Source organism: Euprymna scolopes, chromosome 27, assembly GCF_053919585.1.
Source record: "Euprymna scolopes isolate OS-2025 chromosome 27, ASM5391958v1, whole genome shotgun sequence".
Taxonomy (NCBI): Eukaryota; Metazoa; Mollusca; class Cephalopoda; order Sepiida; family Sepiolidae; genus Euprymna; species Euprymna scolopes.
In genome coordinates, this window is record NC_136508.1 from 112,640,217 (window position 1) to 112,651,499 (window position 11,283).

General features: G+C 34.1%; 1 protein-coding gene across 1 annotated transcript; it reads right to left on the reverse strand.

Annotated features, from left to right (window-relative positions):
* Nucleotides 1-6,230: 6,230 nt before the first annotated feature.
* Nucleotides 6,231-6,668, reverse strand: LOC145248778 (protein CFDP2-like). Its single transcript, XM_080110413.1, has one exon. The coding sequence runs from the start codon at nt 6,666-6,668 to the stop codon at nt 6,231-6,233; it is 438 nt and encodes a 145-aa protein (XP_079966539.1).
* Between the last annotated feature and the right edge of the window lie 4,615 nt (nt 6,669-11,283).

Consider the following 11,283-nt stretch of genomic DNA (forward strand, 5'->3'; position numbering starts at 1 on the left):
GGATTACAAACACTCACTCTTAATATATTTGAATGACTTCAAAATAAAGCATTATTTAGATGAATTACAAACACTCACTCTTAATATATTTGAATGACTTCAAAATAAAGTATTATTTAGATGGATTACAAACACTCACTCTTAATATATTTGAATTACTTGAAAATAAAGTATTTTTTAGATGGATTACAAACACTCACTCTTAATATATTGGAATGACTTGAAAATAAAGCATTATTTAGATGGATGACAAACACTCACTCTTAATATATTTGAATAACTTGAAAATAAAGTATTATTTAGATGGATTACAAACACTCACTCTTAATATATTGGAATGACTTCAAAATAAAGCATTATTTAGATGGATTACAAACACTCACTCTTAATATATTTGAATGACTTGAAAATAAAGTATTATTTAGATAGATTACAAACACTCACTCTTAATATATTTGAATGACTTCAAAATAATGCATTATTTAGATGGATTACAAACACTCTTTATATATTTGAATGACTTCAAAATAAAGTATTATTTAGATCGATTAAAAACACTCACTCTTAATATATTTGAATGACTTCAAAATAAAGTATTATTTAGATGGATTAAAAACACTCACTCTTAATATATTTGAATGACTTCAAAATAAAGCATTATTTAGATGGATTACAAACACTCACTCTTAATATATTTGAATGACTTGAAAATAAAGTATTATTTAGATTGATTACAAACACTCACTCTTAATATATTTGAATGACTTGAAAATAAAGTATTATTTAGACGGATTACAAACACTCACTCTTAATATATTTGAATGACTTGAAAATAAAGTATTATTTAGATTGATTACAAACACTCACTCTTAATATATTTGAATGACTTGAAAATAAAGCATTATTTAGATTGATTACAAACACTCACTCTTAATATATTTGAATGACTTGAAAATAAAGTATTATTTAGATGGATTACAAACACTCACTCTTAATATATTTGAATGACTTCAAAATAAAGTATTATTTAGATGGATTAAAAACACTCACTCTTAATATATTTGAATGACTTGAAAATAAAGTATTATTTAGATGGATTAAAAACACTCACTCTTAATATATTTGAATGACTTCAAAATAAAGTATTATTTAGATGGATTAAAAACACTCACTCTTAATATATTTGAATGACTTTAAAATAAAGTATTATTTAGATGGATTACAAACACTCACTCTTAATATATTTGAATGACTTCAAAATAAAGCATTATTTAGACGGATTACAAACACTCACTCTTAATATATTTGAATGACTTCAAAATAAAGCATTATTTAGATGGATTACAAACACTCACTCTTAATATATTTGAATGACTTCAAAATAAAGTATTATTTAGATGGATTACAAACACTCACTCTTAATATATTTGAATGACTTCAAAATAAAGCATTATTTAGATTGATTACAAACACTCACTCTTAATATATTTGAATGACTTCAAAATAAAGCATTATTTAGATGGATTACATACACTCACTCTTAATATATTTGAATGACTTCAAAATAAAGCATTATTTAGATGGATTACAAACACTCTTAATATATTTGAATGACTTCAAAATAAAGTATTATTTAGATGGATTACAAACACTCACTCTTAATATATTTGAATGACTTCAAAATAAAGTATAATTTAGATGGATTACAAACACTCACTCTTAATATATTTGAATTACTTCAAAATAAAGCATTATTTAGATGGATTACAAACACTCACTCTTAATATATTTGAATGACTTCAAAATAAAGCATTATTTAGATGGATTACAAACACTCACTCTTAATATATTTGAATGACTTCAAAATAAAGCATTATTTAGATGGATTACAAACACCCACTCTTAATATATTTGAATGACTTCAAAATAAAGTATAATTTAGATGGATTACAAACACTCACTCTTAATATATTTGAATGACTTCAAAATAAAGCATTATTTAGACGGATTACAAACACTCACTCTTAATATATTTGAATGACTTCAAAATAAAGCATTATTTAGATGGATTACAAACACTCACTCTTAATATATTTGAATGACTTCAAAATAAAGTATTATTTAGATGGATTACAAACACTCACTCTTAATATATTTGAATGACTTCAAAATAAAGCATTATTTAGATGGATTACAAACACTCTTAATATATTTGAATGACTTCAAAATAAAGTATTATTTAGATGGATTACAAACACTCACTCTTAATATATTTGAATGACTTCAAAATAAAGTATTATTTAGATGGATTACAAACACTCACTCTTAATATATTTGAATGACTTAAAATAAAGTATTATTTAGATGGATTACAAACACTCACTCTTAATATATTTGAATGACTTCAAAATAAAGTATTATTTAGATGGATTACAAACACTCACTCTTAATATATTTGAATGACTTAAAATAAAGTATTATTTAGATGGATTACAAACACTCACTCTTAATATATTTGAATGACTTGAAAATAAAGTATTATTTAGATGGATTACAAACACTCAATCTTAATATATTTGAATGACTTCAAAATAAAGCATTATTTAGATGGATTACAAACACTCACTCTTAAAATATTTGAATGACTTGAAAATAAAGTAAACTTGCAAGCAAGTAATATAATTATTGTCATAATTCATGGAAAGTAGACAACGCATTGTGGATGCGTTATCGACAACTTCCGGTATTCTCGCTTCTCCTTATTTGACCCCAGTCCTCATTTCGTAAGTAATATAATTATTGTCATAAAACCAACTATATTAATGAAAAATCTACCAACTTTTTGCAAGACTAACTTGTAGCAAAACTGTTGAAAGATAAACTATATTATGTAGTGCATCTTTGACTTTACAGTTAAAAATATTAGTTATCGACACGATGACACATTGGATAGTTGCCATTTTATATTTTTACTTATTGTTTGATCTACCGGAGACATTCTTATTAGTGTTCAGCGATGGATTAAAGTTTTCCATTTTTTATCTTTATATTTTCATAAATTCTTTTTAATCAATTCAGAAAAAGAAGATAAACTATATTATGTAGTGTATCTTTGACTTTACAGTTAAGAAATGTTAGTTATCGACACGATTACACCTTGGATATTAACTAATCGAATCGGTTGTCATTTTATATTTTTAGTTATTGTTTGATATGCCGGAAACTTTTCCATTTTTTAATCTTTACATTTTCATAAATTTTGCTTAATCAATTCAGAAAAAGTGAACATAAAATATTAAATCAACCAAATGAAGTAACTTCATTTAATATCGACATTAGTAAAATTAATTATAATGAGTTTACGACTGATAATGTTCATATCAATCTGAGAGTTAGAATATTGTTGTAAAACATATAAAACACATTTTATCAAACATTTTTCTACATCGCTATTTCTTCTACAATATTTGTATGTCTACAGTGTCAACCTTATTAAACGTTTAAAGTGTTTCATGAATTTGATTTTTATTTCTGAGTTCAGTTTTCATCGATTGTCAATTGACTAACAGATAAGTAATAAAATTATTTTATTCATGTATAAATTAATTCGATTATTCATCCAATCTCAAAAGTTATTGAAAAATAATCGTTTTTTAAGTATGGTAATCTATTAAGTGTGCATATAAACCAATAATAAAGTTTTTCAACCGTATTTTCATTGTATATGTAACCTTATTGAATAAAACTTAATTATTTTGTAGTAAGATAAGATTAAACCACACGTTTTATTTGTATTAGATGAAGATTTGACCATTTTATGACTATGAAAATTATAGTTGATTATTGTCACCATGAACTTATTTCTTTGATATCATTTCAATGGCTTTACTTGGCCAACGAAGATTCTTTGAAGGTGGTTGTCCACGTCAACTGCACGTTTGTGGCTGATGAGCCCAATGCGAGACAAGCAGGCTCGGCCACAGCGGCTGCATTCAAAAGTTCCATCAGGTGCGGTTGCTGAGACTTCCCGAATCTTCCTCTTGTAGAGCCTTTCGCGCAGGATCTCTATGCGAGAGAATTCAAAGGAAGTGACGGCCTGGTGGACTGTGCATCGCCAGGTGACACGGTCTGCGGCAAGAGTAGACCATTGGCGTTGGTCAATGTGGCAGGTTTTAAGTGACATCTTCAGAGAGTCCTTGTAACGTTTCTTCGGAGCTCCTCTATCACGCGAGCCGGTGGATAGTTTCCCGTAAGGAGTTATCATGGGCAGTCGGTGATCTTCCATTCTGGAGACGTACCCCGCCCAGCGCAGTTGTGACTTTAGCAGCATAGCCTCGATGCTGGTGGTCCTCGCCTGCTGGATGACATCAACATTGGTGACGTAGTCATACCAGAGTACATTGAGGATGATGCGGAGACAGCGCTGATGGAAACGCTCGAGGAGTCGCATGTGATGGCATTAGGTTACCCATGTCTCAGAGCCGTAAAGAAGGGTTGGCAGTACTACGGCTCTGTAGACACAGATTTTTGTGTCCTTCCCCAGGTGTTTATTCCGCCAGACTCTATTGTATAGTCGGCCAAAAGCACTGTTCGCCTTGGCTAGTCGGTTATCGATTTCCTTGTCGAGCTTTGCATCTGAGGTGATAGTGCATCCCAGTTAGGTGAACTGGTGTACTATCTTTAGCTCGGTTTCACCTATGGTGATGGGGGGAGGGTTGTACTCTTCCCGAGGAGCGGGCTGGTGAAGGACCTCTGTCTTTTTCATGCTGACCTCGAGTCCAAAGAGCTGGACAGCCTTTGCGAAGCAGGATGTGAGATGCTGCATGGCTCTTTCGGTATGGGCAACAAGGGCTGCATCATCGGCAAAGAGAAGGTCTCGAATCATATGCTCGAAAGTCTTTTTGTGGGCTTGCAGCCGTCTGAGGTTGAACAAGCTGCCGTCAAGGCGATATCGGATATAGATCGCATTGTCATTGTCGTCAAGGTCTTCGGTTGCATGTTTAAGCATCATGCTAAAGAAGATGCTGAACAGAGTCGGTGCTAAGACGCATCCCTGTTTCACGCCGTTGTTGATGAGGAAGGGTTCTGATAGGTTGTTGTTCACTCTAGTTTCGCCGCTGTGATTCTCATGCAGCTGAATAATCATGTGGAGGAGTTTTAGGGGGCAGCCGAGGCGCTCCATAATCAGCCAAAGCCCTTCTCTGCTCACTGTATCGAATGCCTTGGTCAAGTCCACAAACGTAATGTAAAGTCCCCTGTTCTGCTCTCGACATTTCTCTTGGAGTTGCCTGAGGACGAAAACCATGTCTGTTGTGTCCCTGTTTTCTCTGAAGCCACACTGGGTTTCTGGGAGATAGTCTTTCACGATAGCAGGTATCAGTCTGCACAAGAGCACACGGGCAAGGATTTTACCTGCGATAGAGAGCAGAGTGATTCCCCGGTAGTTTAAGCAGGCCGATCTTTCCCCCTTGTTTTTGTAAATGTCTAATGGCCTCAGTGAGTTCCTCCATGGAAAGAGGCTCATCCAATCCCATTTTAGTTGGCAACTGACGAATACGGAGTATTGCTGAGTCATGAATGGTACGGTCGATACCGAACAGGGTCTGAAAATACTCTGACCAACGACTCAGGATGGATGTTACGTCCATGAGGAGTACCTGGCCGTCTGCACTGCGCAGAGGACTCTGGACAGGGTGTGTGGGGTCATACACTGACTTGAGGGCTTCATAGAAGCCCTTATAGTCACCAATGTCTACGCACTGTTGAGTTTTTATTACGAAGTTGGACCACGACTCGTTTTGTATACCTCTGAGCTTTTGCTGGAGGATGCTACAGCTATGACGGAAGGCTGCTCTCCTCAATGGACAGGATGGTCGAGCCAGCTGGGCCCGATGGGCCGCTCTCTTTTCCGCTAATAGGTTATTTATTTCAATGTTGTTCTCATCAAACCAGTCCCGTTTCTTTTTGGTAGAGAATTTCAGGACCTCTTCAGATGTCTGCAGGATGGCTGTTTTCAGTTGATCCCAGAGTAGTTCAGGTGAGGGGTCTATTTTGCTACTGTCGTTTTCAAATTTATTTTGCAAGCTTGCTTGGAAGACGGCTTTTACCTCGTCTGATTGTAGCCTGCTATGGTTGTACTTTTTTCTGGGTAGTCCTCCCTTCCTTGTTATGGGTTTAGGGTGTATTCGGATTCGGATTCTGCAACGCACTAGGCGGTGATCAGTATGCCATTATGCGCTGGGCACCACTCGGGTATGTAAGACGTCTCTGAGATCTCTTTGGTGAACTAGAATATAGTCTATGAGGTGGCAATGCCTGGACCGAGGATGCATCCAGGTTGTCTTTAACTTGTCCTTTTGCTGGAAGATGGTGTTGGTAATGGCAAGTTGCAGCTCCATGCAAATCTCCAGCAGCAAGCGCCCATTGTCGTTGCAGTTTCCGACGCCATGCCTGCCAAACACACCCCTCCATGCATCTGCGTCTTGGCTCACTCTGGCGTTGAAGTCGCCAAGGATAATCATCTTGTCCGCTGGAGAAGGGCGCCGCAGGACATGGCGGAGCTCTGAGTAGAATATGTCCTTTTCTTCAGATTTAGCTTGAAGAGTTGGGGCATACACACTGAGAATCGTGGCATATTCCTTGTTCTTTAGTGGGAGGTGCAAGGACATAATGCGGTCAGAATGACCAGTTGGCAGGCTTTCTAGTGTGGAAGCGATGAATGTTTTGATTATGAAGCCAACGACTGAGTGATTCCCCTCTGTTGCAGGCCTCTCTGACCAGAAGAGTGTGTAGCGCCGTGTTTCTGAAGGCTGCCTTCCCCCGAAAAGCGAACCTCGCTAAGGGCAGCGATATCTATATCCAGTCTGGACAGTTCAAGTGCAATCAGGGCAGAGCGGCGCTCTGGCCTGTTGCTGTCGTCTTTGTCATGCAGTTCTGATATTACACGTTAACAGATAAGTAATAACATTGTTTTATTCAAGTATTATTGTTTCAGTAATACTTGAATAAAATAATTCAATAATATTATAACAGCCGAGTAGAAACAACATTAATACGTGAAACAAGAGAGAGAGAGAGAGAGAGAGAGAGAGAGAGAGAGAGAGAGAGAGAGTGAGAGCTAACCTTACAATCTAGGCGAAAAGGAATACCGAATGATATGTCCGCAGGGTCTAATGTGAGTAGATTTATTTTTTTATGTGTACATGTGTATATATATATATATATATATATATATATATATATATATATATATATATATATATATTATAATTATTATGTGTGTATATATATATTATTAATATTATATATATATATATTATTAATATTATATATATATATATATATATTATAATTATTATGTGTGTATATATATATTATTAATATTATATATATATATATTATTAATATATATATATATATATATATATATATATATATATATATATATATATATATACCTTTAGTTATATACATATATATAGTACTTTTATTATTGCGGTTGTTATTATTATTGTTTATTATTGTTACTAATATTATCATTATTTTCTTCGATATGTGCACACTGCACATCCCAACAAATATGTCAGACGTAGCCTTTGAATATTGAACGACATGCACAAAGCCGTTGCTCGTAACAAGAGCCGTTTAATTATCAAACGTCTTTTCTTTTAACTGTATTGAACAGATAATTGGGCCTCATATCAGTGAGAATGGGCTGATACGCAAACAAGCCGTAGAGAGGAAGGCCCCGAAATGGTGCGTATTCTCTCCTGATGACCCAATATTTTCTATAAGACGAAATACCCACCAAACATGACTACATAAAGTTTTAAAAGATATGCCATGAAATACCCCCCCAAAAAGCACCATCCTATAAAACATAGACGAGGAAAGTCCTAGAAAGACGCTTTATCTCTCTCTTGAGATTAACTTTATCCGAAAAGAAAACAGCTAATTAACATCAGTATATACAAGCCTATAAGGTAAGCTGTTTCTCTCAAATACAACATCTTCTGTTGTTCGCTTGCTTCATAACTAGTTTCTACTACTGTTCCGGTAGTAATTTTTATCCTGTGTCTGTCATTCATCCAATGTTAATAGTTGTTTATAATCACATGTTGTTTTTACTGCATATAAACTAATAATAAGAATTTTTTGCAGTTGAATTTTCTTTGTATAATACATGTTTGTAGAAAAATCTATTACTTTAATATTATTTTTATTATCATAATTTTTAGAAATATTATTATTGTTGTTATAATAATAATAATAATAATAATTATAATAATAATAATAATTATTATTATTATTAGTATTATTATTATTATTTTTATTATTATTATTGTTTCATATATTTTACTTTTAATAACATTTAAATAAAACTGTAATTTGCTAAGAACTTTGCAGCAAATTCTATGTTGTGCGACGAAGGGCATCAACTCCCCATATTCCTTCCTATAATAGACAACACGCTATGCAACATACAAATATCTCTGTGTGAGGTCGCCAAGCTAATCAAGAACCTTGACTCCAGTAAAGCAACTGTACCTGACAGTATTCCAATTATAGTGTAAAAAAAATTACAACCAGAACTTGCCCCCATACTTACGAAACTGTTTAAGTGTTGCCTTAAGGAGAAGTGTTTTCCAACACCCTGGAAAACCTCATCAGTATGCCCTGTATTTAAGAATTCATGTGATAAGTCATCTCGCTCTCAGTACAGACCAATAACTCTCCTGTGTGTCATGAGTAAGTTGCTGGAATCCGTATTAAACAGAGAAGTAGTCAACCACCTCAGCAGAAATAACCTTCTTAGCGACACGCAATATAGTTTTCGTTCTGTTAGATCTACAGCAGATGTGCTAACGGTTATATCTCATAGGATTAGCGAATCTCTATACAAAGGCTTCATTTCTAGGGCAATTGCTCTTGACATATCAAAGGCCTTCGATAATGTTTGGCATAAAAGCCTACTACACAGGATTTCCAGCTACGGTATAACTGGAAATGTTTTCTTGATCATTACATCATTTCTCTCTGATAGGCTCATAAGAATAGTGGTTGATGGGCAGAAATCAGAGGGCCACAGTATTAATGCTGGAGTCCCTCAGGGGTCCATACTGGGCCAAACTCTCTTCCCGATCTACATCAATGATCTCCCAAAACACATACTAAAATCTTTCGTTGACATCTATGCTGATGACACGACTATCTATGGCAACACATCAAAGGCCGTAAATGATTATGTTCTCTCTGATTCTCTCTCCTCTGATCTTGAGCGCGTGGTAGAGTGGGGGAAGAGGTGGCTGGTTACCTTTAATGCATCTAAGAATAAGCTCCTATCTCTACATCATAAACGCTCTAATACCCATCTGGCATCAATTGAAATGGATGGCTCTCTTCTAGGGGAGGCCCCATGTTTTGATAAGCTTCTGGGTTTGACCTTTACTCCTGATCTTAAATGGAACACATACATCAAGTCTGTAGCCAAGGTCGCTGGGAAAATGAGGGATCCGTCTATCGCTCCAGAAGATATCTCACTAATGATGCAATTCTCTATCTATATAAAAGCCAAGTACGTCCAAGGATGGAATACTGCTGCCACATCTGGACAGGAGCTTCTAAACCAGCCTATCCTGCCTTGACAGAGTACAAAATAGACTTCGTGGCTTGGTGGGGGATACCCTTTTCTCTTCCCTACAACTTGGATGTCTTAAAGTCAAAGGGGGGGCACCAGGCTCATTAGGTGTATCAGAATTTTTGACACCCATAACACGAAACTGCGAAAAAGATATTAAAAAAAAAACTCGTAATTTCTCTTTTAAAAGTGGGTTGTTTATTTTATTTATGGATTATACTTCCAAAATAAACTATTACAGTTGTTTTAAAAGTAATAGAAATATATTTTTTATTAAAAAAAAAACAGTAATGAATTTTACGAACTCAATATTTTTCAATTTTTAAACTTTAAAAATCTATCAAAATTTTTCTATTCATTCTATTTTTACGATATTTTCAGGTTCAATGTGAAATTTTATGCTCTTTCCAATAAACAGAATAATATTTTAGACAAACGTTTTTTTTAATTCACCCCCCCTATTTTCAAGTGTCTATTAAAAAAGTAAATAAGTTACTCACCAAAGTTCTATATATAACAAATTGAAGAGAAAAGGTCAATAAATAATATATTCAAATTTAAAACAAAAAAGTATTGTTTTTTTAGAAATTTACCTGTAAAGTTCGAAGTTTAAAACATTTTTTTTAAAAACCACTTTGTTTGTTTTTTATTTAATTTTTTAAATGAAACCGTGGTCCTTGCTCGTTTAATTGAAAAAAATTAGGGCTTGAATTACATTTTTCAAGTAGTTATAAGCTTGGAAAGATAGGGGGTCAAATAATTCACGCCTCCCATTTTGAAATGTCTATTAAAAAGTAAATAATTAACTTACTCACCAAAGTGTTATGCGTCACAAATTGAAGATAAAAGATCAATAAATAATATATTCAAATTTAAAACAAAAAAGTAGTGTTTTTTAGAAATTTACCTGTAAAGTCCGAAGTTTAAAACCTTTTTAAAAAACGCGTTTGTTTTTGTTTTTTTAATGAAACCTTGGTCCTTGCTCCTTTAATTGAAAAAAATAGGGCTTGAATTACAGGTTTAGAGGAGTTATAAGCTTGGAAAGACGGGGTGGAATTATTCAATATTGTTCACGAAATTTCTGACACACCTACAGCCTCATATCCGAGATGAAGGAGACATAACGCCCAGATAAATCCAATCACCTACAAGGAGGAGACAAATAAACCTTAGAATGTTCTGGATCGATAATCATAAGGCATTTGACAGTCATTATTACTTTGGTGCCTTGAAATATGCAAGATCCATCTGGTGTGGAAAACAACCATATTACGAAGTTACAATAGAGGTAAGTCAATGGTCTCTTATGTAAACGTCTCTTATTTTTTTTATATAGCAATAGATGCACTGAATAACAGTCTGAGCATTTACAACTTGAGTCAGAACCGTCGTTGACTTCCAAGCAATACTGTTAACCATCCACATTTCATGGATGATATTAAGGCGTATGCTAGGTAATACACACCTTCTCCAATGTCATCGAAATGAAATTTGGCCTAAATAAATGTGCCAAGTGTATGCTCAGGGCTGGGAAAAAATATATACAAAGAATATGCAGCTAGATGAAGACACTGACATCAGAAATCTAGAAGAACACGAACCTTACAAATACATTGGCATTGAAGAAAACGACAACATACAATAAA

Coding starts and splice junctions, on each gene's coding strand:
- LOC145248778 (XM_080110413.1), bottom strand. CDS start 6,668: ATGTCCTTGCACCTCCCACTAAAGAACAAGGAATATGCCACGATTCTC.